The following is a 25,845-nucleotide window of genomic DNA, read 5'->3' as shown; positions in this document are numbered from 1 at the left end:
GCTGCTGTGAGTTGTCGTCCACCAACTTCTGGAGGGGCAAGGTTCCCCATACCTGATATAGGCTGTGCCCACACTAGTCACTTCAAAAGCAGCAAGAATGGTTTTTCTGGTTGTTTTGAAGCAACTCCAAGAGATCTGGTGTCTGAGAAGGGCAAGAGGGTACTGCCCCAGGGTAGCTAAGCCTAGCCAGTGGTTCTTTTGTTCTTCGCCTGAATCAGAACAGAAGATGAACTCTGAAGTCTCTGGGTAGAGACATGTTCCCTCTTCTGCTGGTTCCAGTGTGTCTGCACTTCTCTCTTCTGAAGATGGGGGCACACAATGCTTGTCAAACCCTGGCCCTTTTTACTATCAAATGTTCTCTCTCCAGGTGTGGCTAATGGTAATGTGGGCAACCAGTGTGCTCAAAGTCTAATTTCCCTATAAATAAAGCAGGATGAATGTCCAATAAACAGGTGGTCTGAATGTGCCCTGTGATTGGGGCATGGAGGGGCAGAAGAGTGGAGGCAAGCTCGTGGACAGCAAAAGAGGTTTAAATATGTTCTCAAAGCTAATCTAAAACAATGTAACATGAGCATGGAGAACTGGGAAGCCTTGGCCCATGAGCGTCCCAATTGGAGGTTGGCTATTATCAAAGGTGCTACGGACTTGAAGAATCACGAGTACAGGGCGAAAGGGACACACGAGCTAAGCGGAAGGCACGTCAAGCAAATCCTCACTGCGACCGTCTTCCATCTGGAAACCTATGTCCTCACTGTGGGAGGCTGTGTGGATCCAGAATTGGCCTACACAGTCACTTACGGACCTTACCCTGGAAGATAATCTTACTCGGCCACAAGTGATCGCCAATGAAATAAAATGGAGGCAAGCTATGCTAGGGTTGCCAACCGATCAGTCAGTCCCAAGTGAGTTCAGTGAGGGTCACAGGAAACCATGCACGGCTCTGTAGCCCTTGTTCTCCGATAAAGAACATTGTTTTGTAGCCAACATGCTCAGAACAAACCCATTGAAATCAATGAACATTACTAACCTGGATCCATTAATTTCAATGGGTCTTCTCTGAGTAGAACTTAGCTGTATACACAACCCAGTCTTTGGAAGCAGGGAATCCCTTTGACAACTGGGCTCCTGCTGGGCGGAAGGGCGGGGTATAAATCGAACAATAAATAAGTAAATAAATAATAAAAGAAACGTTTGCAGAACAACATAGTGTTAGGTCCAAACCCAACACGCAAGTCGTCCTGTCAACCCCAACTCGCTTATTACACCCGGGAAGAGTGCGGAGCTGAGTGCAAATGAACCCACTATCAGAGATCAAGTAACACGAGACAAAAACCTTTGCAAAGGGGACCCAATACTTACAAGCCGAAGCAGGCCAGCATGGGAACCTCGTTTATTGGTGTTCAATGGTTTATATAGGCTTACCCCGAAGTTTACAATATCGGGTTCACGTCATAAAATACAAAAGAAGCAATCGCCAACTATTATAGCTTTGGGGCATATGTAAGGAGGTAAAGGGGTAGCGGGGGAAGGACAAAGTGGAAACATCAAGACTATCTCTCAGACTCCATGTCTGCATATTTCGCATGTCCTTGAGATAAGCACTATGCAAGAGCAGACAAAGGCAACTATTGAGGGGAGGTCCAGTTGCAACCGGGCGCCCCCTAAACTGGAGACCGACATGATATTACTCTGCTTACATATCAAAAGGAGTAGTACAAGTCAAGGATATGAGGGGCATTGGAATAGCGTTTGACATTTCTATGCAATGCACATTTGTAACAATAAGCAAGGCCATAAGCACAAACAGGATAACAGAAATGCATAGTAGGGAAGTTTCCAGCTTAAACCGGCTTTTATTATGCGAGCCACTGGAATGTAGGTAAGGGTCAGGTCACCAGGAAATAAACTGACATTTTATATCAAAATACAAATAAAGGCCACTTTGGTTCTATTTCCCATAAAGCCCAAGCTGGTTTAGATAGGACAAGTGAATTATAGTTTGACTGGCACTGGGGGTTTCAATTTATCCCTAACAATAGGAAGCTGCTTTCTCAGAGCTCGACATTGCCTACCCAAACTGGCAGCAGCTCTCCAGGGTTTCAGGAAGGGAGCCTCTCCCTGTCCCACCTGGGGATGCCAGGGGTTGAACCTGGGACCTTCTGCATGCCGCTATGGTTCTTCCCCCAAAGGCAACACATGCCATGCATTGTCAGCCTAAGCATGCTTACTCAGAAGTAAATCCTGCTGCATTCAGTGGTGCTTACTCCCCTAGATAGGGTGCTGAGTCCGTGGCTCCAAAGACTCGTGCGAGAGTTCCTGACCAATAGGAATCTAAGCAGTACAGGAAGCATCAGGTGCACTTAATTTTCTCTCTCTCGGCAGCAGAGGGCTGGCAGGAGGCCTATTTAAGGAGGCTTTTTGTGTGTGTGGGGAGCAAAAGATGGCTTCTTGTAGGAGAGTGATAGCTGGCCTCTGGTGGGCTGCTGTGTTTGTTGAGTTGCTGGGTAAGTCTCTGGTGGGTGTGTTGATGATCCCGTCAGCTTGCAACTGAAAAGGAGGCTTGGTTACTGCTTGATATTGTTCTGGGCAAGGTTAGGTCAAGAGATGGCTGTCTAATGTGTTAGGCTCTTTGGTGCACATGGCCAATTGTAACCTGCTTTTTGGCTGTGTGTTTGTGTCTAGACCTAAGGCTTCTTCACACATTACACTGAATGTGGGTGTAAGCTGTCTATACACATGTGAAAGAGTGGATGCTGGTTGATTTGTATAGCTCAGCTAATTGTGTGCCCAAACTTGTTGAACATCACATGTGAATGACTGTTATGAATGCACAGCTCAACTCTTTGTGGAGACAGGTGCAGAGATTGGATGTAATGTGTGAATGAACACCCTTCTAGGCATTCTGCAGTAGCTATTCTTGAAGTTGAGTTTGTGATGGAGACTCAAAGCCTGAAGTAGGCTGGAAGAGTGCCTCTCTAACCAACTAAAAGCCAGCACTTTTCATCTTGGAATAAGTAACTTAACAAATGTTGTTGAACTACAGCTCCCATCAACTCTGGCTGTTGGCCTTGCTTGCTAGAGCTGATGGGAGTTGTAGTTCAGCAACATCTATAGGGTCAAAGGTTCCCCACATGTGATATATGTCTGTCTGGGGTGATGTTTCCAGCACTGCAAATCAGTAGTCTCCTTAAATAGTTCTTGGAGGCTTATTGGGGCTACCTTGGCATTGTGGCATAGTGGTTAGAGTGTTGGACTACAACCTCGGAGACCAGGGTTCGAATCCCAACACAGCCAAGAAGCTCCCTGGGTGACCTTGGGCCAGTCACTGCCTCTTAGCCTCAGAGGAAGGCAATGGTAAACCACCTCTGAACACCACTCACCATGAAAACCCTATTCGTGGGGTTGCCATAAGTCGGGATCAACTTGAAGGCAGTCCATTTTTTTTTTAGAGACTGCTATGGTGGTTTCATGAGCTTTCCTGAAAAATAGCTAGTCCACATAGTGGAAGACGTGTTTGGTGTGAATGTGGCCTGTTTGTACCCTAGGAGCATGTTCCAGGCTCTCCTACATAACATGAGCTTAGCCAGCGAATGAGCAGGGGAAAACGTCCCTGAAGATGGAAAGCTTGATATTTCTTGGTGTCATAAAAGGATGAGGAACTCTAAACTGTTCTGGTCCCATTAACCGTCTGCTGCCAGTACCTTTAACTCCCTACTCAGTTGGGATAGAGAGAGGGAGAGTTTGGGCTGAGAGATGAAGTCCTTAAGATCCCTGCTCAGTTGCTCTGCTCCTTTATTCTTCAGCTGCCCAGGCTGTGGCCCAGGGCCAAGGCTTGCCTTCTCCAACAGCAGCGGGTTCTAACCCTCGTGAAGTGACAACCGCCACGATGGGATTCTTCAGGAAGGTCTTTCACGGTGAGGTCACTTGCTTAATGTCCCGGGAGGGGATGCGGGCCATGTGTTGAGCTATGCATAATGTCGGTGGTGGCTACAGACTCCCAGGTGTTGCCTGGGGAGCAGGTGCAGGGTTCCAAATCAGAGGCTGGAAAGGGACTTGTAGAAACCATCCATCTCAACCCGAAACCCATAACAATACTTTACAATCCTTCCATAACGCAACAAGATACAAACCCAAATCCTGTTTTTCTTTCTCTTGTGTTTGCTCCTATTCTGCTTGTATGTGCTTCCTACTCTCCGGGGATCTTAGGTCATAATGTCTGTCAATTTCAATGGGTCTACCACACTCAGTAGGGCTAACCTTGAAACTGGATGTCACTGCGGACATACGTAAATGTTTGAGTGAGCATCCAAACACAGCAACCCAACAGGAACGAACAAGCGAGTTGTGGCTCTTGTTTCAAGCTAAAATTTGCTACGGAAACTGTCAAAAAAGGTCCAGTTGATTTCTCTCTCTTGCTCTTCAGCTGCAAAGGGTCTAGTGTGGAGCGGCAACTCCAATGCCACCATGAGCACAGCGACCAGCTTGCCAACACTTCCTAGCCCCGTGGCAACCAGTGCACAGGCTCAGGTCCAGTTTGTGCAAGGTGCTCAGCCCAACGAGGTGAAGCTGAATTTCTCTCTGAGGGTCCTTAACGGTAAGAGTGTGTCTCCCACCCACCACGACAAGAGCCAACCGTGGTCTCCCCTCGTTCCCAGCTTTGGTATACAATTCTGCAGTGGTAAAAGATTCCCCACCTTGGTCCTTGCACCTTAAAGCTCAACTCTAGGCAGGAAACTTGGAGGGGGAGATGTCTAGGCCACTCTGGTGCCCTCCATTAAGAACATAAGAACATAAGAAGAGCCTGCTGGATCAGGCCAGTGGCCCATCTAGTCCAGCATCCTGTTCTCACAGTGGCCAACCAGGTGCCTGGGGGAAGCCCGCAAGCAGGACCTGAGTGCAAGAACACTCTCCCCTCCTGAGGCTTCCGGCAACTGGTTTTCAGAAGCATGCTGCCTCTGACTAGGGTGGCAGAGCACAGCCATCATGGCTAGTAGCCATTGATAGCCCTGTCCTCCATGAATTTGTCTAATCTTCTTTTAAAGCCGTCCAAGCTGGTGGCCATTACTGCATCTTGTGGGAGCAAATTCCATAGTTTAACTATGCGCTGAGTAAAGAAGTACTTCCTTTTGTCTGTCCTGAATCTTCCAGCATTCAGCTTCTTTGAATGTCCACGAGTTCTAGTATTATGAGAGAGGGAGAAGAACTTTTCTCTATCCACTTTCTCAATGCCATGCATAATTTTATACACTTCTATCATGTCTCCTCTGAGCCGCCTTTTCTCTAAACTAAAAAGCCCCAAATGCTGCAACCTTTCCTCGTAAGGGAGTCGCTCCATCCCCTTGATCATTCTGGTTGCCCTCTTCTGAACCTTTTCCAACTCTAGAATATCCTTTTTGAGATGAGGCGACCAGAACTGTACACAGATTTGTAATTTGAAGAAGTAGTGGAGGATCCCTCGGTAGGCAAAATCTAGACCCTGACTAAGGAGGAGAGCCTAGACCTATAGGGTGGCTCTTAAGAAGACCGCCGTATTATTCGTTTGTTTGTTTATTTATTACATTTATACCCCACCTTTCTTTTCATGATAGAAACCCAAGGCGGCTTCCATATGGTTCCCAGGCGGTCTCCCATCCAGGCACTGACCAGACCTGACCCTGCTTAGCTTCAGCAGGGAGCTGGCCTCAGGTGCCTCCACACCACAGCTTCTGGGAGAGGACATGTCAACCAGTGCCTGTGGGTCCCCAGTCAATATCTACACTTGGAGTAGCTCAGTGGCAGAGCATCCGCTTTGCATGCAGAAGGTCTCAGGTTCAATCCCCACCATCTCTGGGTAGAGCTGGGAGAGGCCCCCTGCTTGAAGCCCTGGAGATCCCTTGCCAGGCAGTGAACCAGTGGTCTGACTCTGTAGAGGTAGAGCAGCTTCCTTCCCCAACCAGGTGCTGTCCAGATGTGCCGGACTACAACTCCTATCAGTCCCAGCGTGACAGGGCTGTGCTGCCTGGGGATTGCGCCGAGTGCATCCCTCTCCTTGCAGTTTTTATTTCAGTGGCGTACAACCTGCTCCTCGTTGTTCAAAACCAGTAGTGTAGTGGCAAATTCAGAAGGGGAGGGTCCCTTCATGATAGACACTCACCACACCCCCTCACAGCCATGCCCCCTTTTCCACTTTCCCTCCTCTCTCTTGCTCTCCGTGTCCTCCCCAAGTCCACACTCCACTGTAACAGACGTCCCTAGGAGCCAGCCCGCACAAAAGGGGAGACTGTGTGTTAGCTACTGAGAAGAGTCTTCACAATGGTTGACTTGCCTCCTTTCACTCCGATTGGCTCCAGTCGCCACAAAAGGACAAAGACTCTTCTCGGTGGCTAACGTGCTCCCCTTTCATGCTGATTGGCTCATACATAGGGACCTGTTGGGGACCCTGCTCCCCAAAAAGTAAGGGGTCTATGATCCCCATGACCCCAGATGACTACACCCCTGCCCAAAGCCACTGGAGAGCGCCAGGTTAGGCAAGGGTGGTATAGGATATCATTTACATGGGAGGGTGCAAAATCTTGATGGGGTGGTCTTCTTCACCTTTCCTATCTCCTCCCTCAGAGGACCTCAGTGTTGCCGCAGAACCCGGTATATATGTTGAAGGCTCTGTTATTTACCTTGAAGCAAGAGTCCAGGCGAGTCCAGGCCTGTTCCCTAAGCTCTTCATTGATGAGTGCTATGGAACTGATGCCCAACCCCAGAGCCATTTCAGGAGGGTCTACATAATTGTGGATAACCATGGGTGAGTGGCATGCCATTCTGTGGATGGCTGGAGGGAGCGGGGCTAGTGGAGACCCACCTTTTGCTTCTCTCCGAAGGGTGTTTTGACGTGGTTGCTCCTTGGCGGCGAGGGACAGGGGAGAAACTTGATTCAGTTTGCATTTAAAGCTGAATCTGTCAAATTTGCATTTTCCAAAGCAACACAAAAACCAAAAGACAGCCATCCTTCAAAATTCACACATATCCGAATTTTGTGATGCAGTTGTCCAACCAAATAACGTTTACAAAAATGCATAGATCTGGAGAAAGTGTGCATAAAAATGAATAAACTGGTAAAAATAAACAAACAAAAATGTATTGTATTAGGAGAAATTGCTTGCAAAAATGTGTACATCAGTTAAAACGCCGTGCAAAACTGTTTGCTAAGAGAAATACGCATCATAAGCGCTTAAGAATTTTTGTGAGGCTGTTTTTGAAAAGAAATTCACAAACTGCTGCAGAAATTGTAAAGCAGGGGTAGCCAATGTGGTGCTTTCTGAATGTTGTTGGGCTCCCAGCAGCCCCAGCTGATAGAGCCAATGGTCAGGGATGATGGGAGTTGGAGTCCAGTAACATCTGGAGGTCACCATGTTGCCTACCCCATTCTAAAGTCATCAGGGACAGTGGGTGCTCCCAGACTGTTGCTATTTTCGAGTGAAATTCAATCATATACCGACAAATTCAGATTGCACAATTATAGTTGGCTGGGAAGTCTTGCACAACAAACCCGCTGCCCCAAAATATCACATAAGGAAAGTGACAGGAAAATATCCCCAAAGATGTAAGCTAGCACTTGCTTTGGTGCAACGTTGTCTAATCTCCCTCCAAAGAAATTGGGACGAATGCTCAATAAACAGGTTGTCTGGAAGAAACCGATGATCTAGAGGGGTGGTTTAGATGCTTTTGCTCAGGGGCCCCACAGAGTACGAGAGGACTGGCTTGCTACTAGAAAGTGAATATAATTGTCATGGGAGATGAAATACAAAATCCAGAAGGGTACATATGTTTAGACTCTGATATTAGTCAGTGTTGCACTAGTAAATGCTCCCATAAATACCTTCTCCCATCATCAATAATGGAACAACATCCAACAAACTAGATAGAGGGATTGTTTGGAACATGGATTGCCAGCAGTGGAGCCCACTGGCTGACATGCCCCTCTGAGGCTTTCCGTGGAGCCCCACATGGTGCCATCTCCCTGCCCCTCCCTCAGCTGAAAGAAGCTTTCTTTAGCCAATAGAAGGCTATTAACTGCAGTATGGGGGTATGTGGTTCTGGGGTGTGTGCGTTTACTGCTGGGGGAAGGAGAGTTGCAGCATGTGACAGATTCTCCAGCTTGCAAATGTGCCCCCAATCCCAAAACGTTTGGTGACCCCTGGTCTAGAATGTAATATGCACTGAACCATTCCCTCCACCATAGTTTTTATTTAAGTTCACACAATCCCAGAACGAGGGACTAACATGATCAGTATCAAATGCAGCAAAACAAGTACACATTTAAAACAAATGACAGGAAAACATGGAAGCTAACATTAAAAATACAAGGAAACAATATTCCATTTAGAAGCATTGATGTGTATGAGGTCTAGCAAAGTCAAAACTGTGTGGCTCAGCGCGCAGGCAGTGCAAACTGGGTCAGTTTGCAACAAAATACAAACTGAATCACAATGTCTCCATCTCTAAAAAGGATTCTGGCACTCAGATCATTCTCTGCTCATTCTTACTATCCATTTGGCAGGTGCATGTCCAGCGGAGAGTTGGAGGCGAGGTGGTTCCGTAAAGATGACTCTGTGCTTGTGTTCACAATGCCTGCGTTCTTGCTGACTGGAAAATCTGAGGAGGTAGGAATCTTGCCGGGGTAATTGTCTGTGTTCTGGAATGCAGCTGGAGTTCTGTGAGAGAATCCCTAGTTTTCTCACAGAATTTACTGCAATTCCAAGGATCCTGTGGAGAAGCCGTTCACTCTTAAACTGGTGATAAAGCAGACTGTGCCGAGATGTCCTAACATAGGTGGCACCAACGATGCTTAAAATCCCTAGCAACTGTTTTTAAATCTGCTGCAAAAAACGTGTCCTTCCTCTCCTCTAGATCTATATTCACTGCCTCCTGACAGCATGGAGCCAAAAGATTCCACCCACCCCTGGCAAGAAAGCTTGTTACTTTGACAGCATCTCCTCCAGGTTAGCATTAAGACCCTGCCTTTTTTTTTTTTTGCTTATTTTACTCAGTTTCTGAACTATTTTTTAAACAATTAAATAAATTTATTTGCATTTTATTCACGTAAATAAATGCAGAACTTACAACATCTGAAAAGGGTGGTTTATAACAGATCCTATTGGAGGTTGCTGATTTATAGGGTCACCATAAGTCATAATCGACTTGAAGGCACATAGCAAGCAAAGCATGCCTTCAAGTTGATGACGACTTGTGGCAACGCTATGAATCAGTGGCCTCCTATAGCATCTGTCGTGAACCACCCTGTTCAGATCTTGTAAGTTCCGATCTGTGGCTTCCTTTATGGAATCAATCCACCTCTTGTTTGGTCTTCCTCTTTTTCTACTCCCTTCTGTTTTTCCAAGCATTATTATCTTTTCTAGTGAATCATGTCTTCTCATGATGTGTCCAAAGTATGATAACCTCAGTTTCACCATTTTAGCTTCCAGTGACAGTTCTAGTTTAATTTGTTCTGACACTCAATTATTTGTCCATGGTATGCGCAAAGCTCTCCTCCAACACCACATTTCAAATGAGTTGATTTTTCTCTTATCTACTTTTTTCACTGTCCAATTTTCACATCCATACATAGAAATCGGGAATACCATGGTCTGAATGATCCTGACTTTAGTGTTCAGTGATACATTTTTGCATTTGAGGATAGTATCTCTCTAAGGTTTCAGGCAGGGGTCATTCCCAGCTTTACCTGGAGATGCTGGGGCCTGAACCTGGGCCCTTCTGGATGCAGGGCAGGTGCTCTACTACTAAGGCATAATATTGAATAATATCATTATTATGGTACCTGGAAGAAGGGGTGCTGCAGTCACAAAACTAGGCAGGTACAGCTCCCCCTAACAGTTGTATATTACCTGTAGTGATTCTTCCTTTCCAGCTGGAAGAACGTGGATGAACCTTCCAAGACCTCTGTCTGCAAGTGTTGCGACAGCTACTGCCCCGTGGAGTCTCCACCGTTTGGAAACGAGAAAGGTACCTGCAAACTTGTCTGACTTATTTATTTATAAACGTATTTGCATACCGGTTTCACTTTTAAAAAAAAGCAAAGCGGTTTACAGCAAATAAAAGCTGTAGTGTGAACTTTTAAAAAAATATGGTAAAAACACCAAGGTCAGCTACTGCAAAAAGATGGTGTCTTAATTGCCTGCATAAGCCTGGTGGAACAGAAAGGTGTTCAGCAAGTGTTTAAAGGTCAAAACAGAAGGCGCCTGCTGAATCTCTGTTGCCATCATCAACCGGGCCAATGATACAGAGGCTCGATTTCCTGTCAATGTTGGATTACGGCTCCCATCTTTCCTGACCATTGGGCAATCCTGGCAGATGGAACTGGGGTGTGTGTCCCAACATCTGGAAGACCCCAGGATGGCGGAAGGATGGCATATGTATGAGCAATCAGTGGATTTCTTATTAAGCTTTGATAGTGTGTGAGTTCTGCAGGAATTAATCGTAAACTACTTTTCTACCCCTAAACAACTTACTCTGTCCCCAAACAGCATTTTGGGGTGAAGGGAGACTACACAGGGAGGTGGTTGGCCCTTTGGCAGTGCACAGAGAAGATGTCCCCTGGTTTGAAGGTTGGTGTTTGTTTCCCCCCTAAAATCCTTATGGTCTCTTCTGGGCACTGGGGTAGTAATCCAAGGTCTCAGGGGGAGGGTCTTAGACCCCTTACTTTTTGGGGAGCAGCGTCTCTATGTCTCCAGCATCCTACCAGCCCATCAGCATGAAAAGGGGAGTCTGTTAGCCACCGAGAAGAGTCTTCTAACATGCTTCCCTGTCCTTCTCTGCTGATTGGAGCCAATCGGAGTGAGAGTCAGCCATTGAGAAGACTCTTTTCAGCAGCTAACACTCTCCCCTTTCATGCTTATTGACTCCTGGGATTTGCCGCTATGCTATTGGAGAGGCTGCTTTACTTGGGGGTTCCCTTTGGGCAAATAGGCTTCCTAAATGTCTCTTCCTTTCAGGACAATGTCATACCATGAAGAGGTTTTTGCTGGTGAGCGTTGCCTTTGGGGGCAGCTGTCTGTTGGCGGCCCTCTTTGCCGGTGCCCTCGTGGCTCTGGGCCTGGCCGTGTATCGCTACTCCCACACCAGCAAACCCCTGAAGAACCGGATGGAGCAGCCCTACCAGACAGAGCTGCAGACGGTGCTTGGGAGCCTTGCTGTCGACGAAGATGTGGAGAAGGAATCGAGCCTGGACTATTGCAAACTCAAGAGCGACACGCCTGAGAAGGCCTAACCCTCTCCTCCTCATTTAAGCAGAAATAAAGAAATGGTAGAACACTTCCTAACTTTTCGTTGCGCTGCTGCTCTGGTAAAATGTTCTAGTTCGCTTGCTTTAATAAATGAGAAGTAAGGAACCTTTATTTTTTTTAGCACGAGGGCCATCTTCCCTTCTGAGCAACCTTCCAGGGGCCATGTGCTAGTGGTGGGTGGATGTATTACATTTATACGCCGCCCTTTCTCCCACATTTTACCTTTGCACAGTAGTCTAGTTTCTAACACAGACTTGCACACCCCTCTCTACCCCTCCATCCAGTTAAGTGAAAGGCGTTATCAAGGAGGGTGTCAAAGCAAGGCTAGTGAGAGAGGTGACCTGAGAGGGGAAGGGGCTGAGGAGAGGGTGTCCCAAGTGCCAGAGAGGCCTTCCTTTCACCGCTAGGACTGATGTTCCCTGCCTCTCCAATAAACAATGCTCCTGTGCCCTCGACCGTGGTGAGCTGTTTTTGCAAATAACGGACTATGGCCTGTGTGAAATGTCTAGCTGTATTCCTATATTCAAAAAGCTTTTTAAGCAGAGTCTGGATCTATCAGAAGTGCTGCAGTAGTAGATTTTCTGCAGGAGTAGCGGGTTGGTCTACATGACCTTTGGGGGTCATGGTCACCCAAGAACTCTGACATGTGGCTGGATTTAGGAAAGACAGAAAATGGGTATCGCTTCCTAATGCATGTTTTTAAACAGGTGGCTTTCTACTAGAAGACTAGTACTAAACGCTTTTTTAAAAGGGTTTAGATCAATCTTCCCTTACCTCAGGTGTGGGGAATCTTTAGCCCTCCAGCTGTTGCTGAACTACAACTCCCATCATCCCTGGCTATGCTTGCTAGGGCTGATGGGAGTTGTAGTTCAGCAGTGTGTGGAGTGCTGCAGGTTCCTCATTCCTCCTCCAGCTGTTTTGGACTAAAACTCCCATCAGCCCTAGCCAGCACAGCTGTTTTATTTTATTCTTGCTGGCTTTTAGTGGTGACTTTTTTTGTGTGCCGTTTCTGATGAGCTGTGTATCTGTTTAGCTTTACTGTGGGTTTTATTTGGCTATTGTTAAAGATTCTTGAGAATCTTTTTGCTTTGCAAGTATAGAAATTTGATTAATTTGAGCGGGTGAAAGCAAAGGTCTCCCTGTTATAAAGGGGTCCTGAGACTATGTGAAGTGCTTTGAACCCCCAGAACTGTCATGTAAATGCTGAAAATGATCATTAATGGTGCACACAATCACTTGAGCTGCTCAGACAGAAAATCAGGTTTAAAGCCCTATTATTTATTAACTTATATACCACTTACATGCCAAAACAGTCACTATCATTGACCCAGGTAGAAGTATGTAACTACAAGGATCTCTTTCAGATCGTCAGTAACAGCAGCCATTTGGAACTAACACAGTTAGTGCAATTAACCATCCCCATATTGGGGTTTCACAGTGCAGAATAATTTGATGGATCATTCAGCACGCTAGTCCACATTGCTCCCAGGAACAGCAGCCAGGAAACCTAAGCGAGGCAGGCACTTGTTCCTTATTTCAGGGAACAGTCCCTTACTCTGTAGCACAACATTTCTTCAAGTCAGTGTTCTTCAACCTTGGATCCCCAGATGTTGTTGGACTACAACTCCCATCACCCTCAGCTAGCATCCTGGGATGATGAGAGTGGTAGCCAAACAACACCTGGAGACCCAAAGTTGAGCAGCAGTGCTTTAAGTACCTTCTAACCCCCTGTTGGGTGGACTTTGCCTGAACGGGACATGAAAGGATTGCTCGATGGACATGTGTAGTTCCTCTGACCCAGGAAACAAACTAGTCTCCATGCTGGAGTTCAGGACAGTCCCTGAGTTGCCCTGTTAGACCCCCACACCTTCCCAGCACCAAGCCGGACTGGTGAAGCAGAGGTTTCTGCCTGCTAAGCTGGATTTCAACTTTTTTTAAAAAAAGTCCTGACAACACGGAGTCTGAAAGGAGCGGTAGCAGCCACAGAGCATGGACGAGCCGAGGGCTGGTTTTGCAGTCGTAGGCATCGGCAAGCCAGAGGAAGAGGGAGTCACTCTTCAGTCTTGTAGAGCTTGCGGAGACTGGCGTCCATCAAGAAATCCACTGACCTGCAGGAGAGGCAGGGAGGAAAAGTAGAACAGAGACTCGCAAGAGCTTTTTTGTTTTGCCAGCATTTCCACAGAGGCAAAACTCCTCCAGGAATTTGGGGGATGGGTGCGTATGCTGATTTTTGATTCTCCCATGGAAAAAATCTGTTCCGGACCTCAAACCGCCAGTAGTGTGCACCTCTCCCCCCCCCCTTGTGTGACTGTCAGCCCCAGCCAGCATGACCCTGGCTCCCATCTGGCCTAGCAACATACAGCGGTGCTGCCAGGGGCTGATGGGAGTTGCGGGCCAAAATGGCTGTGCTGGTTGGGGCTGATGGGAGTCGTAGGCCAAAATGGCCATGCTGGCTGGAGTATGATGGGAATTGTAATCCAAAAACGCCATGCTGGCTGGGGGCTGATGGGAGTTATAGTCCAAAATGGCCATGCTGGCTGGAGTATGATGGGAGTTGTAGTCCCATCATCTGAAAGGCACCAGGTTATGGAAGGCTGATCAACCCCACGCCCGCCCAGCTATGTCCCGGAGGCTGAAGCAGCCCATACCTGTCGATGGGTTTGATGATGAAGGGAATGGCTGAGAGGCCAACGGCTGTGGTTGCCCACTTCCTGACCGAGAGGGGCCAGCGGGTCATGCTGGCCATGAAGTAGAGGGACGCTGCACACAACCGGTTAATGGTGAAACCGGGAATGGCCACAGAAGCCAGAGCCTGCCATATGAACGTGTCCACAACGGCCACCGCAGCCCGTGTGCTCTGTCCTTCACCCTCAGGCTTTGCCTGTCAAACGTAGCAAAGATGAAAGGGAGAGGAACTTGAACTTTTAAAGCCACAAACAAACTTGACCTTCATCCCATTCACATTCTCCTCTCTGTCCTTCGGACACGCATGTCCTTTCTTAAAAACAAAACCTAAGTTACCAATTTGTTTGTGAGCTGCCTTGGCATTTCTTCTTGAAATGACGGGCGTTACATAAATTCTTTTCATAATACAACAACTGTGTTTACTTGAGGCCTCCTGATCTTATGGTTTAATGCAGAGGTGGGGGAACTCAGGCCCGGGGGCCAAATACACCCCTGTCTGGCCCTCGGAACCCTCCCCAAACCACGCTAGCTTGGCTTTGAATCCTGAATGCTTTTGCCTGGCTGGAATGCATCCTTGAATCCTAATCATGCCTCTTGATAAAGGACAGAGAGAAGGGCGTGCGTAGAAACGGCCTATTGTACAAAGGTAAAATAGACATCAATTGCTCTGACCACTTTTGCCTCTGGCCCTGCCCACCATTGGCATGTGGCCCCCGGAGGGGAACGTGGCCCTCAGGCTGGAAAAGGTCCCCTCGCCCTGCTCTGTACTCACAGCAGATGCTTTCTTGCCCTTGTCGAATGCGTCAGCCGTCACATAAGCGGTTGCCACTCCGTAGCTGGCCCAGACCAACGAGACGGGCACGATAGCCCTGAAGGACTCCCCAACTTCATTGGCATAGCCTGCAACAAAGGTCAAAGGTCAGCAGGGATGCCCATAACCTTAAGCTCCACCCACTGGTGTAAAAAAAAAAAGAGCCCAGCTGGAATATTCCAACCAGAGTCATTCATTTCAAGAATTAACATGTCCATTACCACCCATGAAAAAAACTGCCTGCTTCTCTCATTATGCTACTTTTTTGTCATCTTAATCCACTATGCAATAAAACTGCATTATTAAAAATGAGGTCCATTTAGCTCCACTAAATCTAACCTGTATTTTATTTAAATTTTTTTTTTAAGGGAAGGGAAATAGCTTATGCCTCATTATGAAAAACATTCCCCGTCATTTCCTGAGGTCCTGTCAGGTTACGGAATGCTGACAAACATCTTAACTTCTGAGGGATAATGTCATGGAATGTTTACAGCTGCTATGAGAAAGGAGACAAGCTGGTTGAGGATGAGAATCAGAGCAGAGTTTTACCAAGGTTTTTAGATTATGCTTCAGTGGATCCCATGCATTGGGTTTTGGATTGAGGACCACAATGCCACCAGACCTGGCATATGAGGGTGGTAATCACCTCTGAGCAGCTCTCACATGATGAATGGTATCTAAAAATTGTCAGGCTGAACGAGGCCAACTACCCCCATCCATTTCATATTTTATTAAGTAAATTCTTCCCCTTGCAAGGAGCTCAGCAAGGTCACATAAATTTTTCTCCTGCTGCATTTTACCCACATAATAAACCTGTGAGGCATATTAGGTGAAGCGATAGTAACTGATCTAAAGCATCATGGCTGTGTGAGGATTTCAGCCTGGGTCTTCCCAGTCTGGCTTCAAATCCCCACACAGCTATGACCTTGTGACCTTCTGTCAGTCATTCTCTCTCAGCCTAACCCACCTCACAGGGTTGTTGCCATGTTTTCATACCACTCTGTTCCACCAGAGGAAGGAAAGTACATAAATACAATCATTGCATTAAATTAATTTGTTGTCTACAACCCCCAGATGTTCACCTCCATCATCAGTTTTGCTCCCGGGTGCCTTCCAATAGCAGATGTTCCCACCAGATTAAATTTAGCTGTGCTGCAAAAAAAGGAGGTGGCAATGCAGTCCGTTTGTTCTGCTGAATGCCCTTCAAGGTGCAGCCTCCTTCTCTTCCTGCTGCATCTTAACAGCTGCCCCCAAACATAAGAAACACAGGAAGCTGCAGTTTACCAAGGCAGACCATGGGTCTATCTAGCTCAATATTGTTGACACTGCAGCGGCTCTCCAGGGTTTTAGGCAGGGGGTCTGTCCCAGCCCTACCTGGAGATGCCATTGGGGACTGAACTTGAGCCATAGACCAGTGGCCTGACTTGGTAGACAACAGCTTCCTATGTTTCTCAATTTTAACAGGAAGACTCTCAGAGAGTAAAGCCCCTTCGCCCTCACCCCAGTTGTCCACTGCAGTGACAAAACTACCTTCCGGTGGGAACAGCTACTTTGGGAAAGAGCCTTCTCGGTGGCTTCCTAGGGAGTTAGACCGACTCCCTTCCTGCTGTCCTTCCACCAGCAGGTGAAGACTTCTTTGTTCCGACAGGCTTTTGGGAACTGACTGCAAGGGCTATTAAACAGGGTGCTGTTTTTACTGATTTGTATTTTGTGTGAGGGGTTTTTAATCGCTGTGTTTCAAATGGTTTTAATTTTATAGTTAAATTGCAGTTTATTTATAACTATAAAAAACTTCTGTATGTATTTATTTATTAGATTTATATCCCGCCCTTCCTCCCAGCAGGAACCCAGTGTGGCATATTTATATTTTATGTATTTATTTATTTATTATTTAATTTGTATCCCACCCTTCCTCCCAGCAGGAGCCCAGGGTGGCAAACAAAGCGCTAAAAACACTTTAAAATATCATAAAAACAGATCTTAAAAGACATTAAAACAAAAGAGCATTAAAAACATTAAAAAAATTTTTGTTAATATGTTATTATTGTTGTTGTTGTTCCTGTGAATCGAAACACCGCTATCTTTCAATAGTCACAGGTCTTCAAATTTTGCAATGTGCTTCTCCAATCAAACACTGTGTACAACGATGCATATATGAGGGGAAGGTGTGCCTTCGAAGGTGTATTCATCTTAAAATGGATTTTAATATTTAATAAAATTGCTGCAACCTGCCCTGGGACCTTCTGATGGCAGGTAAGAAATCAAGTAGGTATACAGACAGATAAAAGAAGTCATACATATTGATGAAAATGACACACACATGCATTATTATATGAGAGGAAATCACTTGCAGAAAATGCGTATACTAGTCAAAATTTTAATACAGTGATGTGTTTATTAGGCAAATTCATGCTAAAATGAAATGCTGATGAATTTTCATGAAGATTTACCGGCTTTTAAATGTTTTTAGATTATTCTTAAATGTTTTCAGATGGTTGATGAGTTGCTGGTGGAGCTTTTTGCTGTTGCTTATTTGGGGGTTATCTCTGGATTTTTTTAATGAACTGTTTTACATATATATATATTTCTATATATTCTTATACGCACATATATATTTCTTTTATTCTAACTGGTTATTTTTATTTCTGCTTCATGGCTGGTTAGGGCTTTGAACCTGGGCTTCCCCAGTCCTGATATAACACTCTTAATGGCACGCAGTCTTGTCTTTCCCCCTTGCCAATAATAATGGAAAAGACACAGGCCCCCAGATGCTTTTTTCCCCACAAGGGAGAAAATCATCTGCGGTGGGTGTGTGGGTGGGATTTAGAATGGAAAGTGAGTTTGCATGGGAAATGTATCTTTTTTAAAAAAGTCTCACACTTCCTCAGGCTGCAGCACATGCCCAACCTCTGTGAGAACACTTACCCTGTATATCCTTTGGGCTGATCAGGAAGTGTGTGTTATAGAGGCAGCAGGATTTGTGTGCCACATGCTCATGAGTCCGGAGAGGAATAACGTCACAGGGAGGGGAAACAGCAAGGACCTAAGACTGACCAGCTTTATGGTGGCATCAGCTTTTGCTGACTAGACTGTGGACTCTAGGCCATGAGCTCTCGTCTTTAAAAAAAAAATGCCACAGACAAAGGCTGCAATCCTAACCCAACTCAACAGGGAATAAGCTCTACTGAGTTCAATAGGGTGTAGTGCCTAAGGTGTTGGACTATGACCTGGGAGACCCAGGTTCGAATCCCCACACAGCCATGAAGCTCACTGGGTGACCTTGGGCTAGTCACTGCTTCTCGGCCTCATGAAAACCCTATTCACAGGGTTGCCATAAGTCGGAATGCCTTGAAGGCAGTCTATTTACATTTTTTCCTCCTGAGTAGACAGTTAGGATTGCGCTGTTACACAGCTGCCCTGCTAGAAGTTCCTTGAGGTTACCTTATGCAGTTTTACCTAGAAACGCTTAATAACAACAATAGATTTATACTCTACTGTTCAGGATAACGGTAATAGGTATAATATTAATAGATTTACAATCATTACCCTGAAAGGTAATAATACTAACAGATTTACACTCTATATTTTATCACCATCATCGTCATCAGTTTATAATCTACCTTTCAAGGCAATTATTTCCCCAGCCTTTCATGCACCTTAATGGTGGCTGCTGTAAATCAGGAGGAGGAGGGCTGCCGGAAGGACAGTTGGCAACCTCCGCAGCCCAATCCTGAGACCAGCATTTGCTTTGGGAGCGTCTCCAAGGCCAGTCCTGCTCAAGAGTGGACACCACACGGCTCACCGAGGCCCATGCGTTTCAACGGGTCTACTCCAAGCAGAGCTTCGCGGGCGACCAGCCCAAGTTTCTTCTGGGAGGAAGTTACAGCGCTCTCTGGCGCGGACCGCAGACTTCTCCCACAGGCTTCCTCGGGAGGAAGTCTCCCGCTTGGAGCCTCTGATTTCGAGGAAGCGCGCTGATTGCGCCCCGGGCGCGCCGCGGCCCCCCACTCACCCAGGTAGCGCACCCACGTGTCCCGGTAAAGATCGGGCGGCGGCGGCTCCTCCCCGGCTGGCGACCCCATGGCCGGCTGCTCCGGGCGGGCCTCCGCCGCGCCGATCCGAGCGCCAAGGGCAGCTGGAGGCGTCCGGCGCAGGCTAGCTCAGGCCGGGCCTCTCCAAGGCGCGCCACATGGCGGGCGCACGGCGCGGCGGAGCCCCCGGCCAATGGAGCCCGCCGAAGCCGAGCCCGGCCGGGCCAGCCGCCTTCCCACTGGCCACCCGCGCGGGGAGAGGGCGGGGAGAGCCGGCCCAGGAAGAGGAGGAGGAGGAGGCGGAGGCGGAGGCGGAGGCGGTGGCGGCCGTCCTGCTCAGCTCGCCCGCGGACCTTTTCAAATTGTACTTATATCGCTTCTTTTATGTCTTGCATTTAATTCTATTACTTAATGTGGACATGCTGTGAATTAAGCCCGTGGACCACCGTTTGGGAACCTCTGGGGAAGGGGTCCTTCGGAAGTGTCGATAGGAACGGATCCGCGGAACTTACCCGAAAAGGAGCTCCATGAGGTCGGTATAGATTTCAGGATTGTCCCGGTCAGCGCATCGCGGTCCCAGTCTCTTAGTCGCCCGGCGTGCGCATGGAGATTTATAGGGACATGATTTTCAGGACTTCGGTAGGCCTGGAGGCCGCTCCATGGAAGGTGTGCTTGAGGGGAAACCGACCCAAATCCCAGGAGGATGCCTCCTGGGCATATAATTAGGAAATTTAGGAATAATTAGGAATAATTAGGAAAGGTATTGAAAATAAAACAGCCGATGTCATAATGCTGTTGTATAAATCTATGGTGCGGCCGCATTTGGAATACTGTGTACAGTTCTGGTCGCCTCATCTCAAAAAGGATATTCTAGAGTTGGAAAAGGTTCAGAAGAGGGCAACCAGAATGATCAAGGGGATGGAGCGACTCCCTTACGAGGAAAGGTTGCAGCATTTGGGGCTTTTTAGTTTAGAGAAAAGGCGGGTCAGAGGAGACATGATAGAAGTGTATAAAATTATGCATGGCATTGAGAAAGTGGATAGAGAAAAGTTCTCCCTCTCTCATAATACTAGAACTCGTGGACATTCAAAGAAGCTGAATGTTGGAAGATTCAGGACAGACAAAAGGAAGTACTTCTTTACTCAGCGTATAGTTAAACTATGGAATTTGCTCCCACAAGATGCAGTAATGGCCACCAGCTTGGATGGCTTTAAAAGAAGATTAGACAAATTCATGGAGGACAGGGCTATCAATGGCTACTAGCCATGATGGCTGTGCTCTGCCACCCTAGTCAGAGGCAGCATGCTTCTGAAAACCAGTTGCCGGAAGCCTCAGGAGGGGAGAGTGTTCTTGCACTCGGGTCCTGCTTGCGGGCTTCCCCCAGGCACCTGGTTGGCCACTGTGAGAACAGGATGCTGGACTAGATGGGCCACTGGCCTGATCCAGCAGGCTCTTGTTATGTTATGTTATGTTCCCCCCCCCCCCCGCTGGGGTAGACCTGTAGGCCGCTGCAGGGGGAAGGTGGTGATGGGGAACAGACGGAGTCCCTGGGGGAACCCTGGTCTACCGACAGCGGGCAGGAACAATACAGCTGGAGGGAGTCCTACGGAAGCCTCGATTGGGACGGATCTGTGGAGCTTACACGAAAAGGGGCTCCAGGAGGTCGGTATAGATTTTGGGAGGGTCCCGGTCGGGACATTCCGGTCCAGGACTCTGGGTTGCCGGAGCGTGCAGGTGGAGATTTTTGGGGTCTGGGTTTTCAGGACCTCGGTAGACCTGGAGCTCGCTCCAGGAAAGGTGCGCTTGAGGGGAAACCGACCCAAGTGCCAGGTGGAGCCTCGGTGTACCAGCCACGGCAGGGGTAGACCAGGAGGCCTCTTCCCCCCCCCCCCCGTTGGGGTAGACCTGTAGGCTGCTGCGGGGGGAAGGTTTGGGGGGCCGACCAAGTCCCTGGCGGAGCCCTGGTCCAGCGTCCCTGGCCGTAAGTAGACCACGAGACATCATCCCCCCACAGGGGAGACCTGGAACCCGCTCTAGGGAAGGTGCATGTGGGAAGGTCCGTCTGACCCGAGTCCTTGGGGGGAGCCCTGGCTTAACAGCCACGATGGACCAGGAGCCACTCTCTCCCGCAGAAGTCTCCTGCGGCAGACCAGGAGACAGCTCCGGGGAAGGCGGGTGCGTGGAACCGACCGAGTCCCTGGGGAAGGCCCAGTCTACTCCCCCACGGCGGCAGACCTGGAGCTCCTCTCTCCCTCGGTAGACCTGGAGGCCACTCTCAGGAGGCAGGGGGGGGGGAAGTATGGCCAAAGGCCTGGGATGATGGGAATTGTAGTTCAGCAACATCTGGAGAGCCCTAGACCTGCTCCAACTGATGTGTCTCCAGTGTTCATTTTAGCTCCATGTTTCATTTTATCAGGATGATTTCAATTGCATTGTTTTTAGACTTGTGACTATGAACTGTCCTTGGGAGCCCCGTGTGAGGTCAAAAGGCAGGATAAAATAAGTAAGCATGGAGCATGCTCCCTCAGGAAGGTCTGTGGTGCAAGCCCCTCTGTAATGAGCTACTCAGGTACAGGACATGTGCCAGCATTTAGTTGTCTTCATCATCCCTCCCGACGCCTTTCCTTTTGTGATGCGTCTTGTAAATCATAAGCCTGCAGGCAGGAACAATCTTGTTTTTAATTAGTCTTACACAAGGTGCTCTTTGAAGGCACATAACAACAACAAGGTGCTCTTTGAGCCTTTTTGTGTGAAGAGCTTGCCGCTAGTACACAGGAGGCAGCTCACTCTCAATACCAACTCAGACATTTATTAACATTTCCCAGCTTCGGGATCACTGAAAAACCAAAGGGGTTCAAAAGTGCTATGCATCCGAACAGTCCAGCCAAGACTTGGGTTTAGCCGAGAGCCACGGTTGAACAAAGTCCATCAGCGAAATTCATTTTTCCAGGTCACTGGTTTCAGACACTGGCCACGCACTCAAACTTTTGACAGAGAAGTCCGAAAGAGTTAGGCGGGGGCAGCCTTCCCCTTCCAACTTCCTCTCTGGAACTCGTGGCAGGTACAACTCGAAACCACCTTGCTGAGCAAGATACAAAAAACAAAACTAACTAGACAGAACCTGTTCTGTAAACTGCTTACAAATCTTGTGCAGGATTTTCAGACATTCAGAAGGAGAGCCACGCTGGCAGGTCCCTCGGGTGGTGTGGGTTGTGATGCGTCCATCACATGGGTGCCCTGGCACAGACAGTAAACAAGGGGGGTGGATTTAAGGCAGTACATTAGCAGCAAACTTGAGGGGGGAGAAAGTTGGCTGGAGGCCTTTGCAGCCAAGTCGTTTCCCAGTGTGTTGGTTCACAGTGGGGAGGAGACCCTGTCTGGGAGTCCAGAGTCTGTGAGTTCAAATCCCCGCTCAAGTCTCCTGGGTGTCAAGGGCCAGCTAAAGATCACCCCCACAGGGAGTGGCTCAAGGGTTACTGTTGGAATGTATGAGGTTCAACTCCAACTTGGTGGGTTGAGGCTGCATGGGGTTAATAAAGGTAGCTAGAGAGAGCTAGACCTCTTGCTGGTTGAGGCCATACCTATCCCTTTGACCCTGCCGTCTTGTCCCTTCCTGCTACACTGATAAGCAACAGGATGTTTGATCCCAGTTCCTTCCCACCTCTCTCTGTGTTCTCTTTCTCTCGAGAGGGGAGCAGACATCTTCCCTTTGTCTCTTCTCTCAACCAGGATGAGGGCGAGTACTGGGACCAGTGCTCGTTGCTCCAGCATAGCCAGTTAGCTAGATATAGAACTCTTTCCTATCAAGCATGTACTTCCAGAATAAAGTAGTTGTTTCTTATTTTAAAGCTTAAAGTTTCTGTCTGACTAATTTGCAGGGAAGGTAGAATCTTAGCAAAGGTTCAAACACACACACTAAGCTCGCTCAATACTCTCCGTTCCGCAGCACTACGCAACTCTGCTACTCATCTCAATAGAGAAATTCCGACAGTTACAGGCCCTGCCACCTGTGCAGCCGTGGGCAAGTTGCATAGTCCCATGGAGCCCAGTTGCCCCCCAGCTGGAAGTGGTGGACAAGGAAGGGGCTGGCTTGTGCAGCTATGGCAAGCTGAGCAGGCCCTAGGCAGCCGGGGAGGACTAGCCTCAGAGGGAGGCAATAGGAAACTCCCTCTGAATACAGCTTACCATGAAATCACCATAATTCAAGATCGACTTGAAGGCAGTCCATGGTTCTCTGCAGACAGTTTTAGAGATGCCTGTGCTATTCTTGGGAATAGCCAGGATTGGGGGGAGGGGGGGCACAGAATGGTCAAGGTGGGACCTTGCAGGACACCGTAAACGGCTGATGGGGAAGCATGAGCCCTGCCAACCAGGTCTGGGAGACGGACATCACACCATGCTTGGCGAACTTGTGGAATTCACTGCAAGAAGTGGTGACAGCCAATAAGCAAAGGTGGCTTTTAGGAAGGGGATTGGGGGGGAAGGATTAGGCAAATTCATAGAGCAGCAGGTGGGAAACACCTGTGGCCCTCTAGATGTTGCTGGACTCTAGCTCTCATCAGCCCCAGACAACACCGCCAATGGTCAAGGAGGATGGGAGTTGAGCTCTCCTGGTGCTGCTGGACTACAGGTGAGCCACCCTTGCTCTAAAAAGTAGCATCCCCTATTGGAGTGGTTCCCAAACTTTCTTTCCTGTGGACCTCTCGCAGAGGTTCTTGGCGGACCACTCGGTCATTTTTCTACCTGTTGTACCAATTGCAAGGCGCTGTGGAACATGCTGCCTTATTTTTAATTGCATTTTTCATTGCTCATTTTATTTCATCTATGTTGAATTTTGTCATATTACAACTTGAATTCCATGGGATTCACACTGCGATGCAATAAAGTGCCATACACGACATAACATAGCAATAAAAATGTAATTAAAAATCAAGATGAATATTTAATGCGATTGATATGCCGTCTCCCACCTTCAACCAGAAATCCACAGGCATGCCATGGACCCCCCCCCCCAAAAAAGAGTGGTCTTCAAGCCATAGCTTGGGAACCTTCAGCATTCAAGAGATTAGAGAATGCCTCTTTTCCTCTTTTTAGAAGAGGCATTCTCTCCTGAGAGTGGGGAAATGATCAGGGACAGGGAACGGCCGACGGTCAGGGATGATGGGAGCTGAGCAACGTGTGTGGGGGACATCATATTGGCTGCCCCTGAGATAGAGGACAGGTCCATCAGCGATTATTTGCCAAGTGGAACCTCCAAGGCCAGGAGCAGCATACCTCTACCTGTAAGGAAGATCAACAACAGGATGAGGCATTGCCTTTAGACCTTGTTGGCCACTAAATGGGAACAAAATCCTGAACTACGTGAATGTTAGTCTGGTTCAGCAAAGGAGTTCCTAAGCCTTTTTCCTTCTCTCACCCAATATACTTAGAACCTAGCTCTATGTGGGAAACCTCCAGCCCTAAGGATGCAGGTGGCCCTTGGCCATGTTTCAGAAGCCACCGGCAAGCACTTGGTTCAGACCTCTGCACAACAGTGATCTTGCTCCAGCAGCTTAGAGGACGGGATGGAGAAAAGGGGGTGGCCCCACCCACTTTTGCCTGTGCTCCGCCCACTGCCGGTATGCGGCCCTTGACGGATTACCTTCCTTGACTAGGGAGGGAGAAGAAGAGACGGTTCTCCACCCTTGGTCTCAAGAGCAATGTAAACACAGAGGGAGGCCTTTGCCAATCTCCCACCAGGACAGGCAGAGAGAGAGAGAAAGAGAAAGAAGAGGAAGGGAGCCAGGCCCCAATACTGGCCATATAAAATTCCAGCTTTCCACCATCATAAGCTTTGTGGTATCAATCCCTCTCCCCCCCCAAAGCCCTAAAAACTTTAGGACAGGGGGACTGTCCCATGGTGGGAGTAGAAGAGACCCATCCGTCATCACATCCAACTGCCTGCAGCAAAAGCCATCAAGATGTTAGCCCCCACCCCAAACATCAGCTATTCCTGCTGCCTCGCCCCATAAACACCCCTCCCAAAGGTTGGGGAGAAGCATTTCAGGGTGCTCTGGGGTGAGGGAGAATAAGGCTCCGTCAGGCATGGTTGATTGTCAGCTCCTTCGCCTGGTCCTCCAGTTGCTGGAATTGCTCTTCCGATTTCTTGTCCGGCAGGAGCACTTCCACCGTGTAGCTAACTTTCTTGGAATGGATGTAGCTGTACGTGTTGTCAAACCGCAGGACATCTGCATTGGGGGGTGGAGGGAGAGAAAGAGAATGAAGTCATAGCAGGGTTGCCATCTTCTCTTTACAAAAATTCTGGAAGCCAAGGGTGCCACTGAGCATATGCGGAGTTCTTCCCCCCGAGGAAATACGTCTTTTGAAAAGAGTGATGCGGAGAAGGGCCGACTCCACCATTAGGCATAGTGAAGCTGCTGCCTTAGGTGGCAGATGCTGGGGGTGGGTCTGGGGGGAGGCGCAGTGCTTTAAGGTAGGCTGCTGCTCTCAGAGGAGTGGAAGATGTTGCTCCAGCACCAGCTTTGAAAAAAGATTCAACTGCACACTAGCGGAGAAGGAGAAGGAAAATGTTTGAATGTTCCTGGAGAAGGAAATGTTTGGAACGCAGAACAGAAAGACAAAAAAGTGTCCTTCACTCACTGTATTTCTCTACCAAATAAATATGCAACTTTAAAAGCAGCCCAGTTTGCTGTTTTGGCAGCGAAACATAGAGAAGATATTGCAGGGAAGAGAAACTGCAGATAAAAGAAGTTGCAAACTGTAAGGGTCAGCAGTCAGAATGTCTACGTTCTTTTTAGTTTTTGCAGCTAGCCTGTCATTTTTTGAACGTAAAGAATATTTTATACATATTACATTATCGCTTACAAATAAATATACAACGAAGTTATTTTTCTGCAAATAAAGTTCAATTTCTAAACATGCATTGGTTCACACAATTAATTAGTAACGTTAAAGAACGCAGTGCTGGCTGGTGCCCAGTGGGACTGATGGGGCGGAAGGCAGAGAGGCCAACAGTAGGTGGAGCCAGAGCCAATGACAGGCACAG

The 25,845-nt window shown here is 48.0% G+C and overlaps 3 protein-coding genes across 3 annotated transcripts in view; 1 reads left to right on the top strand and 2 right to left on the bottom strand.

The window, feature by feature from the left end:
- The first annotated feature begins 2,395 nt into the window (after nt 1–2,395).
- LOC133373336 (zona pellucida sperm-binding protein 3-like) lies at nt 2,396–11,309 on the top strand. The gene is made up of 9 exons (XM_061602929.1): nt 2,396–2,504; nt 3,804–3,914; nt 4,424–4,594; nt 6,595–6,775; nt 8,531–8,633; nt 8,881–8,972; nt 9,899–9,993; nt 10,515–10,595; nt 10,983–11,309. The coding sequence occupies exons 1-9, from the start codon at nt 2,441–2,443 to the stop codon at nt 11,255–11,257; spliced, it is 1,173 nt and encodes a 390-aa protein (XP_061458913.1). The 5' UTR covers nt 2,396–2,440; the 3' UTR covers nt 11,258–11,309.
- Nucleotides 11,310–12,530: 1,221 nt separating this feature from the next.
- MTFP1 (mitochondrial fission process 1) lies at nt 12,531–19,052 on the bottom strand. Its single transcript, XM_061602930.1, has 4 exons — nt 18,782–19,052; nt 14,731–14,858; nt 13,922–14,154; nt 12,531–13,381 (listed from the first exon to the last, which is right to left on the bottom strand). The coding sequence occupies exons 1-4, from the start codon at nt 18,849–18,851 to the stop codon at nt 13,324–13,326; spliced, it is 489 nt and encodes a 162-aa protein (XP_061458914.1). The 5' UTR covers nt 18,852–19,052; the 3' UTR covers nt 12,531–13,323.
- A 2,409-nt stretch (nt 19,053–21,461) lies between these two features.
- Nucleotides 21,462–25,845, bottom strand: part of SEC14L2 (SEC14 like lipid binding 2) — a 35,223-nt gene continuing 30,839 nt past the window's right edge. Inside the window, exon 12 of the mRNA XM_061602439.1 lies at nt 21,462–25,027. Coding sequence (XP_061458423.1) covers nt 24,879–25,027 — 149 coding nt within the window. The 3' untranslated portion in view covers nt 21,462–24,878. The remainder of the gene's footprint in view (nt 25,028–25,845) is intronic.

Source organism: Rhineura floridana, chromosome 19 (genome assembly GCF_030035675.1).
Source record: "Rhineura floridana isolate rRhiFlo1 chromosome 19, rRhiFlo1.hap2, whole genome shotgun sequence".
In the NCBI taxonomy this organism is placed as follows: domain Eukaryota; kingdom Metazoa; phylum Chordata; class Lepidosauria; order Squamata; family Rhineuridae; genus Rhineura; species Rhineura floridana.
This window is presented reverse-complemented; position numbering and strand designations above follow the sequence as displayed.